The 20,571-nt window shown below is 49.6% G+C and overlaps 1 protein-coding gene across 2 annotated transcripts in view; it reads right to left on the bottom strand.

The window, feature by feature from the left end:
• TRAPPC9 (trafficking protein particle complex subunit 9) overlaps positions 1-20,571 on the bottom strand; it is a 609,198-nt gene that overhangs the window by 131,273 nt on the left and 457,354 nt on the right. For both annotated transcript variants that reach the window (XM_076004998.1, XM_076004999.1), the window contains one exon: positions 2,181-2,272. In XM_076004998.1, the coding sequence (XP_075861113.1) occupies positions 2,181-2,272 (92 nt within the window). The remainder of the gene's footprint in view (positions 1-2,180; positions 2,273-20,571) is intronic.

The raw sequence follows: 20,571 nt of genomic DNA, 5'->3' as shown, positions 1-20,571 counted from the left end.
CTTAGTCCTGCCTCTAATTGCCCATAGTTGGCCCTAAGTTCCCCACTATTATAAATTTTTAAAGGATGTTCTTAGTGCACCCGGAGGAGAGGGCAAAGTGAGCAGAAAGGACCTTTATTAATGTTAAGTATTAAACCTTTTCTTCAACTGAAATTCCCAAATTGCCCAGCTTCTTCTAGTCCAGCTGGTTTTGAGGAGGGGCTGGGGCTCAGGTTCCTCCAGGGCTGGTCAAGGCACAGTGCCTATAACGCAGTGCTCCCAGCTCTGCTTACCTGGGATCTCTCGGGGCAAGTGCCCACCTCAGTTTCCCTGAAAGAGGTGGTGATAACCTCCACTCAAGGGACTGTGGCAAGGAGTAAATGGCATCTCTTATGCAAAGCCTGGGACAGAGGATACTTGACAACCCAAGGTCCCTTCCTCTTCTCTGTCCTGTGCTCTTCCAGTCCCAGAACTCTGCTCTTACTTAGAGGCTACCCAGAACAGCACTAAGAACAGTCCTTGCTCTAGGAAGGGCGACCTTACCAGCCTGTCCTGTCAACCCCAAGAGGGCTGGACGAGGGAGGGCCTTTCTCCCCCTCAGCCTGGTACTGCCCGAACTTCTCCCCAGGTCTCTGCTCATGGGTGCCCACTGGGCATTCCTCAACCAAGGCCCCCCCAAGACAGCTTGCAGACCTCGCCTGTGGCTAAGGCTAGCGACTCTGGGACAGAAGGTGAGGAGACGACTACCTGCTGCCCACTTCTCTACCCCAAGTCACTCTGCTGTTTGCTCTTGGGCCCCACCCCTGTTCTGCCTGTGACCTACTATTTGCTCACTTGCCCCATGAAAGTCCTGCTTATCTGTCAAGTGGAGCCTCTTCAGACTGTAGATTAAATAGGACTAGTTCCCTGGGGTCTGTCCCAGCCCCGTGGCTAGGACAGTACCGGTGTGTGACCCTCTTTAGCTGCCTGAATCTTGTAGGAGAAGCTGACTGTGCCCACAAAATCAGGAGATAGGACACTGCAACCTAGAAAAGTGGGCAGCAGGGAGGCCTCCAGAGGACCAAGCTGTGAAAACCTCTGCAGAAACACCTCTGCAGAAGCCCTTCCTTCCTTCCATGGAGGCTGGGCCAATGAGGAAGAAGAAGATGTCACAGAAAAAGCCCCCACCCCTACGGTGTAAAATGCACATGATTCACAGCTGCCATGAGGGTGCCCCTACCTGGCTCTCCCAGCTTTCACCTGTGAAGAGCCAGGAGCCAGCAGAGATGAGGCAACCTCTGCAGGGAGGGGGTCTCAATGCCAAAGGGGATTATGGAATGTGAGGAGAAAGGCTTGTCTTCTCTTCAAGCTGCTGGGTTAGCTTCCATATGTCTCTAGCATGCAAAAGGGGCAGATCAAGCTTATTAATAAAACGGATCCTGGATCAAAGAGGAGATACTCATTTGCAATGATCTCTTGAGTAAAGAGGGAAAAAGAAGATATATATGTTTGCAGTTGACCCAAAACGGATAATCTGATAAAATAATTTCCAAAGAATAATGAAGACTCTCACTTCAATAGAAATACTGTTTGCTTCTCAGCAAAATATCTTTGCATACAATTTAGAAAGGCATGGATTAGGACAAATGTTCCTACCTGCAAAAGGAAGCAGGCATTCAAATAAATTGTGCTAAGTGTTAAATAGTGGTGAGCTCTTTGGGGTTGGACGCCAAGTTGAGTTGAGGAGTTTATAAAACACACACTTTTCCATATAGACAGTATGAACAAAGCCCAGTTCAGCTGAGTAAGGTAAAAAGCAAGGAAGTAACCACACTCTGTTCTCTTCCACCATCTAAAACCACTCTAAGTTCCAGAAACATTCGCAGAATACACACCTTGCCAAACATGGTCATTTGCCATTTTGGAACTGGAAGTCAAGGCAGAGCTCCCGACCTTCCTATCGCACCTGTGTTCTGACAGGCTGGCGGCACTTACCTGCGGAGCTGAGTGCTGAGCTGCCTGCCCCGGTGGATGCACACAGCCGCGTGCAAAGGCACCAGTGTGGCGTGCTGAGCTCCCCTTCCCCAGAGTTTCCCGTGATGACCTTCAGCATCCACCAACATCTGCGGAGTCTGACCACAGACTCCTCAAGAACTTGCTTGCACATTGTGAGAAAAGGGGCACATCCACCCAGAATGGGTGGGTGGCCAGCGGCTACTCACCCCACTGGAGAGGAGCCAGCTGCAGGTGCTCCAGGACGAGCTGGTTCAGGAGTCCTTCCACACTCGCCTCGCCGCTGCGTTTCAGAGAGGGGTGAGATTCAGTCAAGGAAAACTCGGCTCCGGCTGAGCCCAAGATAGGAGGGGAAGTTCTAGAAGTCTCTAGACAGAGACCGCCAGATGGGGAAACTTGTACAGCAGATATGTCTCCCCTCTTCCCAAGTGACATTCTAACCAACCACTAAGACATCACTGTAAGTGTGTACAAATCAGGGGCACATAAACATACCAAGTGCCTCTTCACTCACCTCGAAATCTGTTAAATTAAGTGACTATTATGTAAGAAAGGGAAATCCACTGGGATAATTTTAATCCAACAACTATTCTTGCTGGGGGAAATAAAGAAAAATGAGAGGTTATTTTTACTTAATAAAACATGCAAACTGTGGTTCACTGTTCAACACAACCCATGCATTTCTCAACACGTATCAGTTTCATGCTGGTTTCATGTCTGTCGTGTTATACATCTTGATGTGATTACACATATTATTACAAATGGGCTCACTTAAGCGAGTCCATAATCGAGGAAGTCATAAAGTCTCTCAGCAAGTATCAGTGGATGAAGAAATTAGGTTTAGAAACCCAGAAAATAGAAGTCTCCTGGGTGTTAATATTAAACAACTAATGTGGTTCTCAGAAACAGATCTAAAAACCTCTTTCCTCTTCCTATATAATTTAAAGCCACCGTATTTAAGTTGTAATCAAAATGGAAAATGTTCGTTTCTGACATTCTCTAGTGATTGGGAAAACACGCCACTTCCTTCTTCAAGACAGTTAATTCCATTTCACAAACACATCCAGTGCGTCCGACAAGCCAGGCCTGGTGGGTGGAGGCGCTGAGGATGCAGGAATGATGGGGCATGAGCCTCCAAGTTGAGAGGCTCATGTTCCGGTGAAGATGGCAACGTAGAAACTGAAAATCACGTGTGCCACACCGAGGGACTGTCCAAATAGAAGCAGTGTAGGCTGGGAGCTGGGGTGAGAGGGCGGAGCAGGAGGGAGCTTCTGCTGGCTCCACAGGGTGCCAGGCTCAGGAGTGCCAAGCACAGTGAGCACATCTCCCCCGTAAAACAGGCCACCCAGGCAACCTTGGCGAGCTGTCTAGACAAGGGAGATGCCCAAGAGAGCCAGGGTAGCCTCACCACGACTGCTACCCACAGGAGTACAGGCTGAGGCTTGGGAACCCCTGCCTACCCGAGTCTCATTTCAGCTATTTTAGACTTCTTTCAATTCTTCCAAAATACCATGTGCTCTCTCCAGACTCCATACCTCTCACATTCTATGAGTTTTGCCTAGAAATGCTTTTCCTTGTCCTCCCTCTACTCCTTCCTGAGTTTACTCATCCTTTATGTTTTGACTTAGACCTCGCTTCCTCCAGGAAGTCTTCCCTGGCCGACTGTTTGGATGGCTTGTGTACATCTCCTTGCAACCTGCGCTGGATGTGACTGTTTTCCTGCTGTCCATTTGGCTTCACCCTCAACCTGTAAGCTCAATGAGGGCACAGACCTGTCTGGGGGCCTAAAACAGTGTCTGGTTCACAGCAGTTGCTCAATAAACATTGTTTGATAAATAAATGAACACTGAATGAACAGACATCCTGGGTAAGGAGAGCAGGGTGGGCCTCATCATTGCCACAGCCCCTCAGCCCTCAGCACACAGCTCTGAGGCTGTGAGATGGATGCTGAGCGGTTTCTGCGTGTGCTCGGGGCTTCTTTGTTCAGTGCTTTCTTGCCACCTGCTTCCCCATGCTGTTTGCTTCATTCCACACCAGCCTGAACATCCAGCCCATGCCTTCCTTCCTCACCGCTGCTCAGCTGAGAATTCAAGAGCTTGGTAGCTGTCACTGTGGCTCTGGGGTCCTACAGAGGCGGCCCAGCCCCGGGGAAGCAGCACCTGGCCCTCATCTGCACCATGCCCTCCCTTCTCCCCATGGGGCTCAGCGTTGGAAAGGCAGGTTCCAGAGACTCAGCCCAGCTTTGAATCCTGGCACCACCTCCGATGAGCTTTGGTTAATTTGCTCTAGATCCCTGGGGCTCAGTTTCATCATCTGTAGGGTGGGCGCGTCACGAGGAGTAGATGTAGTGATACTCCTGGCCCACGCAAGCATTAAGTAAATGTCACTATGAGTGTTGTCCCCATTCTCCTACTCTCTCCTGTTCCTCCTTCCTTTCTTAGGAGATACAGAATCTTCTCCTGCTGCCTGAGGAATTTGGCCATCATTTTTGTCGCCTCAAACTCCTTTAGGGATCTCACTGTGCTTACCAACAACTTATCAAAGTGTTTCTTCCAAAGATAATCCTCTCTCTTAGAATTCTACAAATAAAATTTTCTCTATCTCATTACACACACAGTCTATGTTTGTTGAACTGATATTGTTACTGATAAATACTCTTGCAGTGCATTTTTTTTTTCTTGCAGTGCATTTTCAATGATTTTATTTGGTCCTATGGCAATCCAGGGGGTTAGATTCATTCATTCACCTCATTCATTCAATACTTCCAAAAGTAGCTTTCAACATACCTTTAGGGATACTGAGCTGGGACTGTGACCCAAACCCCAAGAAAGACAGCCTTGTCAGAAAATGCCAACCTCCAGCAGCCCCACTTCTGGGTTTGTGCCCAGAATAATTGAAAGCAGGGACTCTACAGATACCCACACACCCATGTTCACAGTAGCACTGTTCACAGTGGCCAAAAGGGGGAAGCAACCCAGTGTCCATCCACAGATGAATGGATAAACAAAATGCGGAGTATCAGTAAAATGGAATATTATTCAGCCTTAAAAGGAAGGACATTCTGACACATGCCACAACAAGAATGATCCTAGAGGGCATTATGCTGACAGAGATAAGCCCGTCACAAAGGGACAAACATCGTGTGGTTCTACTCACCTGAGCTCCCTAGAGGAGTGAACTCTATGGGGACAGAAAACAGGACGGTGGGGCCAGGGGCTGGGGGAGGGGGCCAGGGAGTCCGTGTCTAACAGGGACAAAATTTCAGGTTGGGACAGTGAGAAAGTTCTAGAAATAGATGGTGGTGATGGTTTCACAATAATGTGAAAGTATTAAATGCCACTGAACTATACACTTAAACATAGGTAAGATAGTAAATTTTTTTTAAATGCTGGCCTAGAAAGAAAGTCTGTAATTAGGAAAAGGATGCTATGGATGTGGGGAGGGGCATAATCAAGTGCTAAGAATTGTGAAATTCCCCAAGGAGGGACTGTCTGAGCTGAGCCCCCTGGAAGGTGCTCAGAGATGCTAGGGGGCTGAAAGCCAGGACTGCAGCAGAGGCAGGAGCCCTGGGCTTGGACCTAGAGAAGCTCACAGGAGTCAGGAGAGGTACAGATGGGGGCCCCCAGGTGCCTGTTGGTCCTTCCCTCCTGTCTCCTCAAGGCCACCTTTAGAAGCAGCTTTCCCTAATCAAGGCCCTGTCCTGTCATAAAATTTCACCAATGGCTCTATTTCCTTCCCCATCAGGCCACATCTCCGCAGAGGTACCCCCTCCTCAGGGTGCAAGTGCACCAGTGATTCAGGCAGCACCCTGCCAGTTTGCATCTCCCCAGATGACAGCGCAGCCAGGCCAGTTCTGACCAGCAGCAGCGACACGCCTTCAGGGAGGCGGTGCTCTCCCGCTTTCTCATCTCTTTGAAGAAACAAATCCTACTTTCTCTCCCAAGGAGCCAGTGCAGGTGGAAAACAGCAGGTGCCATGGGCACCTGGGTTGTCTGGGACCTCAGGCATGACCCACTCAGTCCAACGGGCACCTGGGCAGCACCTGGACACTGGGACTGTCCATGCAGAGCCTCCACCACGACTGAGGAGGGTGCCCTTCTCCAGGCCCAGGGGTCGAGCCAGCACCCCAAGGCCACACCCATGTCAGGAGAAATGCCCAGCCAGATGCCATGGCACTCATGCCATGACTGACTGACACTGGCAGGGGCTTGCAGGGGCCACCTCTTGCCTCGAGAGGAGACTACCTATGATCAAGCCAAGCTCCAGATGTGCGGTGGGGGCAGGCTGGGGCCCCTCCTGGCTGCCCCTCAGGCTCTGGGCATGTGCCAGATTCAGGCTGAGCAGTGCCAGCCTGGCTTGGCAGCAAGGGGGCCGAGGCTCCCATGGGGGTCTGGCTCCAGGCCTGTTTTCTTAGCTGTAAGATGGATAGGGCAACGATTTGTCTCCCTTATGGACTGTGAACTAGAAACATTTGTTCTTCTCATAGCCCAGCACCTAGCTCAGGGTATTTAGGCCCGAAGTGGGGTTAGAAAATATCTAAGTTTTCTGTGGTTGGCCATCTGGCTCCTAAGGAGGCAGAGTGGTTCAGCCCAGTGGTTAAGTCACCTGCAGATACTAAGGGGTTTCCACTTCCCCACCCCAGCCCACAGGTGATATCACCTGCACAAACAGCCAAGTTCCTGAGTGAGTGGCAACCCACTCTCAGTTTCCCAGCAATTTAATTTTCTGAAGACGAATTGCTTGTTATTAAGAATTTATTGGCTGGGAAGGTCTCTATCTTTATCAGCAGGGAATTACACAATGTTTCATTTCCATGGATAATGAGCGTTTTCTTCTTTTGAACCCACAGATTTGAATATTCTAATTTTAACACTCAATGCACCACATTAAATTACTTCTCAAGGTGAGGAATGTGAAAGTAAGGGAATCTCATCAGGAAAGATTAAAGACCTGTTCTGAAGGAGAGGGGGGAGCACAGCAGAGCACAGCGCCTGGCCAGAGGGACCCAGAGACACCTGTCAGGAGAATGAATGGCAAGTGCATGGCTGAGGGGACTTCGCCTTGTCCCAACTACAGTCTTGCTGGGTGGACAGATGGAGCCAGGACGGGATCCAGAGCTGTGCAACCCCAAAGCCTGTACTCACTCATGCACTTACGCACCAACTCGGGCCAGGCCTGGGCTGGCAGACTTTGGGGCAGGCAAAAAAACCCATCACAACCCCATGGATCTGCACACGTGTGAAGGTATGCAGACTAACTGCCAAGAGCTGACATTTCTGGGTCCTGACTACAGGCAAGGCCTGGTCTAAGCAGTGACACATAGTAAGTGATTTAAATTTCATCATGGCACTACACAGTAGCATTGCCTAATTTGCAGAGAAGGAAAGGGAGGCATAAAGAGGCGAGGAGGCGGCCAAGGCCACACAGCCACGATGAGTGCCCACCGGGCTCCAGAGTCTGTGTTCTCAACCACAGAAAATGAGCAACAGCAGAAGGTCCCAGTGTCAAGGTTCTGTGTGTGAACACGTATGTGCGCACCAGTGTGAACAGGCATACACTCATACAGACAACCACTCCTGCGGCCCCTACTCACCCGACAGGACCCCCCATGGGGCCCTTTCCCCCAGGCAGCACCCAAGGCAAACCACGAGAGCTCAGGGCAGGGCCCTCCCAGAGAAAGGCCAGGGACTGAGGGGGAAGCCCCCAAAGTGGTCCTGAGACTCCAGCTGCCTCTCACGGAAAAAGGGAGCGAGGGAGAAACTGCTACAGACGCACCAGTGGGAGTCTGCACCTCTCAGGACCACTTCCCCTCAAGAATCCCAGAGGCAGAGTCCCACTAGCATAAAGGAGAGACAAGGAGAAAAACGTGGAGACAAAGAGGAGGGTAGAGTGCAGGCCAGAGGGCTGGCTCTGGGTGCCCTGTGACGAAAACGTTTCCCTGTCACAGAGCCCACACCAGCCACAGCACAGAGACCACCCCCGTCACTGGAGGGGCTGCAGTGATCACTGCGCGCTGTGACACCAGCAAGTGTCCTTTCTGAGAATTCTTAGAGTTCCAGGTGACTCATTTTCACTTAGGTTTCTAGAAGGCCCCACGCTGGCTCAGGGCAGCCCCTGCACCAGCAAGACCCTCAGCGGGCAGCGTGAGGGGCTGATCCCCTCCTGAGGGCAGAGGCGCAGGGACGAGTCTGTGGTGCTGTGCTGCCGGCCAGTGCCGGCCCCAGTGAGCCCACAGGCCCCTGTGCACACACTTGCTGGCCCTGAAGGTACTGTCCTTCCTGGGAGGGGTCAATTCTGCCATGTCAGTCTCCCCGAGCCCCCACCCAGTCAGAGCCCCAGCTCAACATCTCTCCGCTGTTGTGCACCCCCAGTGTGCTGTCTCAGGGCCCACCCCATGGGAAATGCTGTCCCCGGAAGAGTCTGACAGGACTGGAGCTCAGAGACGTGTCTGCAGTGGCCAGAAGCAGAGTTGTCACCTCCACTCTCTCCCTGTGCAGCCATTACCGATGGAGCTACTTTGTCTTTCATAAAAAAGACATCAGATCTCCCCTTCCTTAGCTCATGCTTGAACCCCTGCGAGGTGTGCTATGATTCACTCCCATCAAAGGCAGAGGGGAGGGCAGTGATCCATGCACCTTACTGGCAAGACGAGCCCAGTCTCGCCAGTTCGATCTGGGTGCTCCGCTGTCATCTCACAGCCCACATGACTCACAACACACACATGCACACTGACAGTGGTGACCCTTCTCAGTGAAGAAATGCTCCCAGTGGGGAATTCTCGGTCTCAGAGTCATTCAAATGGGCCTCAGAGAGCAGGGACAGGGAAGGGAAGTGATGATAGCACGGTCCTGAAAGGTGGTGGGCACCATGGCCAGTGCTCTGCACGCTACCTCAACCAGGGGACTGGATGGCTGACACTCGTGCAGGGGAAGAACCAGAAGCCAGAGGCTCAGAGCAGCGACCCACCAGACCTCCTGTGCACGCCCACATCTCCAGAGAGGGAAAGGACTTGCTCAAGAACACACCTGCCAGACTGGCAAAAGCCCAGAACTTCAAAGACATCCTTACTAGCAAAGCTGTGGGAACACAGGCACACTCACACTTTGCTGTAATATTTTGTGGGTGGAAAGAGGAGAAAGTTCTCCATGAAATGATATGCAAAGTTTTCCAACATATGTAGTAAGTGAAAAAAGCAAGATGCAAGATGCAAAATAGCATATACCTGTTGTATTAACAAAAAATTGGGGTAAAAAAATAAGATGGCGCTTACTTATAATTTCAGAAAGAAATTCTGAAAGTTTATACAATGAACAAATAAAAGTGGGCACTCTGGGAGGAGGTGGCAGGAATAGGGCAAATTGGAATATCTATTTTTTAAAAAAAATTTGAAGCATGTGTACCTATTTAAAAAATACAGAAATTATTCTAGAAAAAAATGAAAATAAAATACCCTTGACAACCTTATGAACAAAACTCAGCTCTGTGAGCTAGCCACAGACCTGGGACGTGGACGCAGCTGGGCGCAAGTGGGCCTCACCCGGCCAGAAAGGAGTGGATCTGGGGATGCAAATGGTTGATACGTTTGGGTTTAAATGCACATCTTTGTATTTCTACTTTCCTTCCTGATTCTCTCCAGGGTTTATTTTCACTTGTATGAAATTAAGACCTCAGCCCATGCCACAGTACTGTCTTATTAAAAGACTCATGCCAGACTTTCAAGGCGTAATAGCACCATGGTGCCTGCAGCACAGAAACGTGCCTAACAGACCTGGCCAGGTTGAGGAGCTCTGGAACCATTAGTCAGAGGAGCAAGTTAGCCTGTGAGTAATTACAAAGTTGCCAAATGGCACTGGGGCTTTGGAAGCCATTCTAATAGCATATTTCTGTATTAATTTGCTTTCGGACGTGAGCCATAAAATTATACAGCTGAGCTAATAAAGCTAATTACCTGCGCGCACATCCTCTTTCCTTTCAGCCCCATAAGCCACGGGGAGAGCCTTGCACCTGAGCCTGTGCACAGGGACGGCAAAGCTGCTCAACCGGGCAGCCTTGTCATAGCCCTACTGCAACACTACATTAGCACAGTGACAATGGTGCCAATGTGGTAGTGGCTACTGTTTCTTACATACACAGACTCTAGGGGCAGGAGGTCAGGAAGTCACAATGAGGATGCTAGTAATTCCTGTTGTTACAACTGCCACAGATCACATCTCCAAGGTGCATGTCCTCAGAGAGGCCTTGGGGTGAGCGTTCAACATGGATCATCTCACTTTTTTCAAATTAAGACTTCAGAACATGGTAGGTGTGAGATAGCTATTGTGATTTCCATTTCAAATACTAAAAATAAAAATAAACTCCAGCCCAGGGAAGGGATAAGAAAGGAAAAGTGCTAGGAAGTGGCTGGGTCCAGGATTGACCCCAGGCAGGCTGGTCACACTCTGGACCCCATTTTCAGACATGACCAGATACATGGTATCAATTCCTCAGAGTAAGCCTAGAAACCAGAAACCATGACCCCACTTGACAGGCGAGGACCCTGCTGCCCACCTGCCGGGGTCATGCCAGAGACTCCAGGCTGGCCAGCAGCCAGTCAGCGTCCACGCCCAGCCCAGCCTCCCACCAGCCCAGAGGGAAGCTCTGCTTAGAGCTGTCCATGGTGCTGAACAGGCCACCTCCCCTCAGGGCTCTTTCTAGTCACTTGAGGACACAGCAATCACATTTCCAAATCGTCAACAGGTTCTTGTCCCTGCAGTTCTGCCCGTCTCTTTGGAGACAGAGATGACGACACTGGCAGTAGGAGGACTGTGAAATCACTGTTGGTGCCGACCCAGGCTGTGCAGAAGTCCTTTAATCCACACCGGCTGAGCCCTGAGAAAACTCAAGTCCTAGCTCATGCTAGCCCGGCTCACATTCCCTTCCCTGGAGCTGCCCACAGGCGGTTACGAATGCCCTTGTAAGGACACACAAAGTCCTCTCATAGCACCCTCTGAGCTTGCTGCTTTCTGCCTTGGAGACACAGCTGAGTTACATGGAGTCCACTAGACTTTGTTTACACTTCCAGCTAGTCCCAAGCCCTTAGGGACAGTAAGCCATGAGGCCCCGGATCTAGGGCTGGCCCTTGCTTGGTGGAACCTTCCTCTGCCATCCCTTGCTCAAAGCAGCAAGGACAATGAGCAGGTAGCCCTACCTTCCCAATTGCTTGGCTGCTTGGCCTTCCTGTGGGAATGCATTATTTCACAGAACAGCAAAAAATGCATTCCAATAAAGAAAGAAGTCAGAAGACAGCTTGTGGGTCTAAGCCCCAGGGGGCATGAGGGATGGTGTCTGGTCACCAGCACTCTGTCCAGCATACAGCAGAGGTTCAGTAAATACATGCTGCTTTTTGCTGGGCACCTATCATGTCTTAGTCACCTAAAGATTCTCACTTAGACCTCACAATTCCAGGTTTAGGAAACCTCCTCAGGGATATTAAGTAAAGCTCCCAGGGTAAAACAGCCAGAAAGGATGCAAGTGAGGATTCAAAGTCTGAATCTTCAACTCCAACGGACGTGCTCCATTCCCTGCCTGTAGTCCTCCCATCATGATCAGACCTCTCCCCTCGCACACTATGTGCACTTGTGTGTGTGTGTGCATGCGTGCAAGTATGTGTGCACACTGGCCATGCTGAACTGCTGGTCCTTGTGTCCATGGGCTTTCCCTATGGCCAAGCACTCTCAGCCTTGCCTTTTGGTGAACACCTACCCATCTTCTAGAGCTTAAACATCATGTTATCTGGGGTGTCCACTCTGGTCCACTCCTACCCCGGAAGCCCACCCTTCCTTCTTCCCCGTTGTTACCACCACATCCTGCAGAGCACTCACTGCATCTGCCACATGGCACTGCACTTGTGTCCACATGCCTCCTCCCTTCACTCTGAGTGCTGTGACTCACACCAAAGTGGTCATCAAGTCCTGCTGCGTGTGCTGTGTTAGGTTCTGGGGATAAACAGATCAAAGATGAGATGCTTCCTACTTTTAAGAAGCTCTATCGCTTCTGTAAGGATTGTATCCTACTTGTTAGTCATTCTTCGTTATTTATCACATTTAATTAATGAATCAATATTTGTACAGAGTCTTTTTGTTTACAAACATTTTCACTCACACTGTCTCAGTTAATCTATATATCTTGGGAACCATGAACATTCACTTCTAAATCTTTGAAAAATATAGCCGGATGCAAAGAAAACGCAGGTTAACAAACAAGACTGGTTGAAACCACTGGGCAGCTTTTGAGATCCTGTCTATATATTTATGTGACTAAGGTTTACCATGACTCAGTTTGATATTTTAGAAAAAATGGCCACTCAATCAACTCTGTCCTTGGGGAACACGAGGCCCAGTGGAGCCCTGCAAGGTTCTCCTCTGACCCTGTAGACCTGAGGTGTGTTAGCCTCATTTCTCAAAGGAGAAATAAACACTATGCTCTGAACATCTGGTTATTATCCAAGGTCTACTGAGCAAAAGCTGGGAATTCATTAGGAGAGAAGCTTTAAACTGGCTTTGTGAAGAGGGTGCTCTCAGATGGGGCATGTCTTCCCTTGGGGCATCTCCTGCAACCCATCCCAGAAGATAGGCTGTCTGCACCCAACGTGCCAGCTCTGCAGTGAGTAAGTACAGGTGCAGAGACTTAGCCCAGCCCCACTTCAGATCAAATAAATTAGCAAATTGTCATAAATAGAAATTACACTAATGGAAAGACTGCTTTAAATGATTAATGAGCCTCTTTCCCATGACTTTGTTTTCTAATTTGCATCGCCAACTTTCAGAATGCTGATGCTATTGTTGTTCTCATCTCGGTAAGTGCACCAACATCTCGGCTAAGCTCCCTGGTGTCAAAGACCCAACTGGACAGAACACGCCATGCAGCAGGATGTGCTGCCAAGGGGAGAGGTCTGTAATTGGCTCATTGCTGCAAGTCTTGCATGGGTGAGAACATTCCAGAGTCCCACATTGGAAATCAGGTCAGATGGACGGAGCTCTGCATGGAGAGGTTGGTACCAATCAGCAATGTGACCAAGGAATGCTGCCACCTCTATAGGTCTCCTCTGAAAAGTAGGAATAGCTTGAAGACCATGGCAGAAGCCAGAGGCTCTTGTGCTATTCCTATATAGAGCTAAGAGTACAATACTGAGGGCAGACAGCTCTGTGTGATCCTAGTTCTGCCCCTTACTAGCTGAGTGACCCTGAGTGAGTGAGTTAATCTCATATAGCCTCAGTTTTCTCATCTGTGGAGCACAGATAAAAACTACTTCCGACAGTTGTAAAAATAACGTGAATAAGCCTATATAAATTGCTCAGAATGGTACCTGGCATCAAGTGAGTGCCATATGGGTGTTAGCTGCTACTTCAGCTTTGTGAGTTTATCATTCCATTGTATAGGATACAAATGTTCACAATTGTCACACTAAAAATACACAGAATGTGTACATGCCCAACATGCACTGATCACACAAATGCAATGCAGGTCAGTCCGTGTGCTTGTTCACATGTGAGCACACACACAGATTTGAAACAGTGCTGTGCATGCTGGGGACACACCCTTCCCCACTCTCATGAGACAGCCAAATCCAAAATCCGTGCTCTCACTGCATCAAACCCTGATTCTTTTCAAAGTAATTTCAAGGTGTACATGGCCACCAGATCTGGAGTTGGGGGAGACAGCCTCTCCCCCTAAACACCCACCCGACCCCCCACACTTCACCTACCAGAGGCCAAATAGCCAGGGCAACATGACAGCCTCGCTGGCCAGGTGCAACATTTGTATTGGGGCTGGCAAAGCTTCCCTGCTAGGAGAGATTAAAGGCCTCTGAGCCACATTATTACAGACAGCTATAAACGCCAAGTTCCCTTAAGGCAGATACAAAATGCAACCCTGCATTTTACTTAAGAAGATCAAGTAATCAGCTGTACTGATGACAGGAACCATTTGTATTAAAATTTATTTAGATAAAACTATTTCTCCAAACATGACTATTACAAAAACATAGTATACTGTGTTTTAAGAGTCTTGTTTAAAGAGATTTGGTTTTTTTTTTTTTTTTCAGATAAGAAGACAGAGCTCCACTGAGAAGCATCTTTGAGGATAAAGGAGAAGCCGATAAAGGAGGCTGGAGGATGTGCCTAAGCAGGCCGGAGCAAGCAGTATGGCTCCCACCTGTCTTAAAAGGGAGGCGAGGTCAGTTGAAGGCAACTTCTCCTTAGTGAAAGGAAAGCAGTCTTGAAAATTGAGAACAAAGCCCAGGTGAGCTATACTGCAGGTGTGGTGTCCTGATCATGATCACCCACATTGAGGGCATCATGCCTAAAATCCTTACAGGGTGATACTAGTGAAATCCCAAATAAAAAGTGCTGACAAACGTCTCAGCCACTGCCGAGCCTCTTCGGGTTTTATAGGGTGACGTCTGTGAGGCCAAGCACAAACACCACTGCACAGCCTGACACTCGACCTGCCCTTGGGCTCCTCTGCTCCTTGAGGATGCTGACCCCACCCTGCACTCTGAGGCCACAGTACCCTGTCCACATCCTTTACTTGCCAAGTCATCTAAGTGTATTTGACCTCTGCCTCCCACTCTGAGTCATAGATTCCTAGGTGTCTAGAGCCCAGTTTGCTGTTGGGCTCCTCAAGTCTCTGTCTCAGTCTCCAAGAAGCCAAACTGGTTAAAAACACTTCTCTGGACCTAACGTGGGAGGAGGATGGTTACCAGACCACCTGGAAAAGACTGCCCAGATGGTCCAGGTGGTGGTGGGGATCAGCTGAGCTGTGCACCCAGCTCTTCCTCCTTAAATCCATCCTGGTTGGATGCTGGTAGGTCACCAGGCCTTATGTCCATCCCTGAAATACTCAAAACAAGGAAAATCAGACAGTAAGATGACCCCCAAGCTTGCTTAGAGCTTATCTCTCCCCTGTTCTAGCCACAGATGGTCTGTGCAGAGCTGCCTCTGGCAAAGGAGTGAGTTTCAATTCAGACTAATCTTGCTAGCAAACTCCTTCCATATATTCATCACAGCACTGAGCACAGCACAACTAAGCTGCATCATTGTCATGGAAGCTATTCATTCAACAAATAGTTCTAATACCTTTGTGATGGGGATCAGAATCGGTATGGGGCCAGGAAAAGAGAACACATCCTCTCAGGGCAGGGTTTTCGACTGAGTTTGTGCACCATGGTGTCTGTAGGTGCTCAGCACAATCTGCAGCACACAGCAGTCCTCAATAGCTAGCTGTTGAGTGAATGGGATTCCTCCTAACCTCAGATAGCACAATCTGGCAAAGCAGACAAACTTCAGAAAAAAATTAATTTTCTGTACTTCTTAAAGACCATAACAAACAAGAATGAAGCACGGGGTGTTGCAGGAGCCCATAGGAAGGGTCACTGCAGCCACGGTGAGATGGGAGGAAGGACTCCTGAGAAGTGGATGAGCAAGGCCCATCATACAGGCAGAGTGAGGAGCCCAGCCGAGCTCAGGTGCCAGAGCAGTGTGAGGTCTCCAGCAGGAAATGGGAAGGGGGAGCTCACATTTGCTGATACTTTCCAAGGAGCTATGACTGCACCTTGTGGATGTGACCTCGGTTAATGTAGTCAAAGGGAAAATAATACAAATTTTGAGACTCTGGCTATCCTGCTAGCTGTGTAATTCTCAGGTGAGTTATTGAACTACAAAATTGGCCTATTTTTTAAAAGTGTAGGTACAACCTGCTTTGCAGGTTTGGGGTAAGTAAAATGCTAGGATACTGTTTGGCACCTGGAAGGTGATCAAAAGGACAGAAGGACTCTTAGAACTAACCCTAATAGCATCACCCAGTAGCAGGTTTCCTCCCCTTAGCTGGACAGAGGAGGACACAGGCACTTTAGGTCGCACAGCCTCTGTGTCTGGATGCTGGAAGCAGCAGGGCCAGCCTTCTGACCCCAGGGCTCTGGACCCCCAAAATGCAGCATCTTTAGTCCTAAACCAAAGTCAAATATAGAAGATTTCTGGATCATGTGCTAAAGGCTATTATCTGCTATTAACAGAGTTCACAAAGAGTTGGCTATATTAAGGTTTTCCAAGTTCAGTAAAAATTGTCCAATATTGGTAGCTAGAGGGTAAGAAGAAGGTTAAAAGGAGAGAATACACTGAGGAGCTGAAAGTAAGGGTATGTTTTATCCAAAAAGCATCAATGTATATCAAATAAGCCCAGCTCTCTGGGGCCAGATGCTGCCTGTGCCAGGCAGAGACACCTCCGCCCCCAGGGAAACTGCACAGACGTTACCAACAAGCATGTTCTCATCAAGAAAGTGAGCTCTGGGTGAAAATTTCCCTTTAAAAATCACCATGCTAATGTGGGTGATCAAGACTTCGCAATGTAGGAGAAAGAGCTTAACAGACGGAGCATGAGGAGTCATTTGTGAGGATTCTGATCCTGGGGCAGAATAAGAATGAAGCCAGGACATGTGCGCTCAACAGCGAGATGGGGCAGAGAGGATGCAGGCCTCGCGGGCACACAGGGGCAGGGCAAAGCCTGTGGCTGCACACACGGCATGGGCTGTGCACATGCTTCTCCCCAGCACCTGGGAGGTGGCCACCATCACTGTCCCTGCTTCACGGTAAGAACAGAGAAGCAAAGCGAGAAGAAGGCCACGACCAAAGTCGCACAGGGAGGGGACTGGTGGGGGAATGGCAGGAACCTGCCTACATCCGACTGCCCAGTCTAGGCTCCCGGTGGCTGGGTGTGCTGCCCAGCCCCTCATGGGAAATGTGATTGCAGACTTTGTGGGGTCTAGTGAGGACAACAGTCTCAGTAGCTAACACACAGTAGCCAAACAAGAAGTCATAATGATAATAAAAATGATTAAGAGGATTTAAGAACAGAGGTTTCTTTAAAACAGTGGTATCTAATACATTAGCTCATCTGGTTAGGCCCAGTGCCAAGGAGTGTAAATTCTACCCCAGAATTAGTGAATTCCAGGGTTGAAAACACCATTAAGGTCCCCAGAGCTCACCACCACTTGGGGGGCTAACTGCCCCGGGCCACATGAAGTCACCCTGTCCCTTGCGAGGATGGAGCCCTCATGGCCACTCCAGGCAGCCTGTGGATGCACAGCCTTGGGATCACCACACCTGCTGCCAGGAGGCTTGGGGTGCACTTGGCCTACCCCCAGGGATGCGATCCTAAGCGTCCCCACTGTAAGCTCTCCGGTCCCATGCCCCGAGTGATAAACCCTGCTGCCTCTGTCACGGAGCAGGCATGAGGCTCAGAGGAGACAGGCCTGACCCAGCAAGGAGCTGGTCAGCACAGCTGGGGATCCTCAGAGCCCACAACAGCCCCCCAGGCCTGCAGGGAGGCCATACTCTCAGGAGGAGGGCCCTGGAAGTGCTCACATAGACTGGGGTGGCACAGAAATGGGGGCCACTGAGTTTAGCCCTTTGTCTTCACCAGAAGAAAGGGAGTGGGGGGAGGGAGGACAGAAGCTCAGAGGCTCAACCCCAAACCTGAACTCTGCAGGCACTCGGTGATGAGTGTCCCCTGCAGTGAATTACAGGGACACATGCCCATCTTTCACTTCTTTCCCAGGCCAACCCCTGTTCAGTCCCTCGTGATCCCTGGCCTAGAACTGCTCACACAGTGGCTCCTCACCTGACCAACTTCCCCAGGAGCTCTGGCTTCTTTGTAATCCACTTGTCACGCTGTGGCCAGAGTGGCTTTCTAAGACACCCATCTGGCCCAACACTGCCTTCTGAGTCCCCACTGCCCTGAAGAGAAAGACTCAACATGCCAGCACGGCACAAGGGGCTCCTACAGACCCCACTGCCCTCTCCTGTCTCACACTGCCACCAGACACACGGAATGTCTCAGGTCCTTGCTGCCTTCTGGGCTCTGGATTGTGCTCAGAAACACTGCCCACCCCTACCAGCCCTTAACTTGTGGAAGCTCCTGTCTCGGCCCTTCCACGCTGCACTGCAAGTGCCCAACCCTCCAGAGCCCAGCACGTAAGAACAACCAAATCTGCATGACACACATCGTTCATGGGAGAGTGGCGCCAGAGCTCGCGGTGGCCCAGTGGCTTACCTTGCTATTGCGGATACTACGCACACATGTGCACATGTATCTATAGCAAGAGCCCCGATTTCCTTTAAAACACATCTCCTCAGCCTTATGAGCTACATATGGGCAACAGCTATAACTATGATTGGGTGTCAAATTAAGCTCAAATTTTTGTATAAAGTCTAAATATTTAGAACATATTATTAAAATGCATAATGAAATTATTAGCCAATTCAATCTTTGGTCTTTCCATCTGTTTGAATTCAGGTTTACAATAGCAAAAGTCTATGATTCAACCCATGCCAGATGTCATTACCAGATGAGAGAGAGAAAGAGAGACAGAGAGAAAGTGTGTGTGTGTATGAGAGACACAGATAAGGATGCCCTTAATGATAACTCTCTCTAACTAAATTTTCCTGTAGGAACAATCTCTCATAAACTTCTAATCAGTAAATTATTGGGACAGATGTGCCTGGCACATGGTAAGCATCCAATAAATATTTGTTGCATGAATTATTAAGCAAATACAGAAAACAGGGAAGTTAAATGCAAAGACATTTTCTGTAGTGTTAGTTTTCAAAGGACATAGGGGTTCTGTTGGTCACTGCAATGCCATTAGAAAGCAGCATACACAGGGAAAGGCATACAGGCTTGGAGGCAAGCTCACAGGGTTCAGGTGCCAGCTCCTCTACTCTCTACCTGTGAACTTGAGTCACAATTTCCATCTGCAAGACAGGACAATGAAACTGCCCTGGAGCTGGGTTGGTGAAATGGGCGATATCCTAGGATAGTGCCTGGGAAGTGGCTGCTAGCAGGATACACCTGCGCACCCAGCACTAACGAAGCCTGAGGAGGGACAGGGCCCAATCCCTGTGGAGCATGGGGATGCAGGGATCGCAATCCCAACCATTCTGGGCTTCCTGCTTTTATGCAAGCTCAGAGTGAGATCATTCAACAAGAATGAATGCCTTCCTACTAGGGACCCCAGGCACCCACTGGGTGCTACTGAGGTTGAGCTGAGGCTGAATCAGACCCATCCAGGCCTGCCTTGCTCTGCAAAGGGCTCCCCTATAAAGCTAAAGCTTCAAGATCCTGGGTGAGGGGCATCTCCTGCCTCACATGAAGGCTTCCACCGCAGGACGTTATAAGCCTCTCCAATCCTTGGCCTATCAGAGAGACCCAAGCTATGGCCCGGCTCCAGCATCACAACACAGATACCAGGGGGGAGAGCTAAGGGCCCTGTGCTCCCTCAGCCTGACAGTCTGGGTGCTATTTGCGTGGCCTGGGACTTGGGTGAGTGTTTTGCTGGCAAACCTGCCTGGTCGGTCCCTGACTCCAACCCTTCCTAGCTGGCCCTCACTAAGATTCTGTTTCCTCTACAGGAAGGACAGTGCTGATCTGAGAGACATGGAAGCATCATGTGAGATGTGCCAGGCACGTGCTAGCCACAGTGGGAAGGGCATCTGCCTGGCGCCCTCGCTCATCACTCTGCTCCTTCCATCAGCAAGGACTGACTGACCCTGGCTGTAGAGGGGTCCCTGGGACCATGAGAGGACACCTCCCACCATCCCTACCTTTTTACTTCTCTCTCCACCAAAGTCAACACCTGTAACTCCTCAACAGGCTGCTGCTGTGCCCTCTGCCAGTCCCAAGCGCTCTATTTTTAGTGTCTGTTCATTAAAAAACCTTCTATCTACATGTAAAGTTCTTATTTTGTCACAAATTCCTGGGTCTACCAGGCCCACATTCACTTTGTCTTGAACGAAGGAACCTGCCTCAGGTGTAGGAACCTATGCCATGTGTAGACAGGGGATGTTTTCAGAATCCAAGAGGCTATCTGGAACAATCTGAAACCATACCACACAATTTGACCATCCCCATAGCCACTGAATCCATGCATAGCTAAGATAATTAACAGACATGCACACCGGTGTGGCTTCTGCATAGAAATGGTCTCTGAGTGAGCCCTGCTCTCATGCCTTAGCACCTTTGGGGCCTTTCCCACTCTCGTGCCTTTGATAAACTCCTATCCACCCCTAACAGCCAAGCAAATGCCACCCACTCTGTGGAGCCTTCCTTGATTGCCCCCACCCAGCAACTTCTTAATCTGAACCTACAGCACTGGGCCCCAGGCGCTGTCCTTGCTCCCTTGCAGTGCACTTAACTCCCAGATGACACACCCACTTCCTCCACTAGTCTAGGCCACTGCACTGAGACCTTGTCTTTGCATCTCAGCCTCTTAAGTGCCTCACAAAGTAGGTGCTTGACCCAAAAGTAGGTGCTCTGTGAAGACTGCTGAACACACAAATAGGTGAAGCAGGGGTTTCTCCAGAGTGTTCGCTCAGTCGGTTGAGTGCCTACTGTAAGCCAGACACATGTGAGGTTAAGCGTAGGCTCAATTATTTTATGAAACACTCTCTTACGGCACTGTCCTGAAAACTCTCTCAGTCTCCAAAATGGCATCTTCATGCCTCGGTAAGCTGTACAATCCGATTCCAGTTTCTCAGACAATTGCACCCGTGTTTTCAGCTGTCAGTC

The sequence above is a fragment of the Microcebus murinus genome, chromosome 7 (assembly GCF_040939455.1).
Source record: "Microcebus murinus isolate Inina chromosome 7, M.murinus_Inina_mat1.0, whole genome shotgun sequence".
In the NCBI taxonomy this organism is placed as follows: Eukaryota; Metazoa; Chordata; class Mammalia; order Primates; family Cheirogaleidae; genus Microcebus; species Microcebus murinus.
This window is presented reverse-complemented; position numbering and strand designations above follow the sequence as displayed.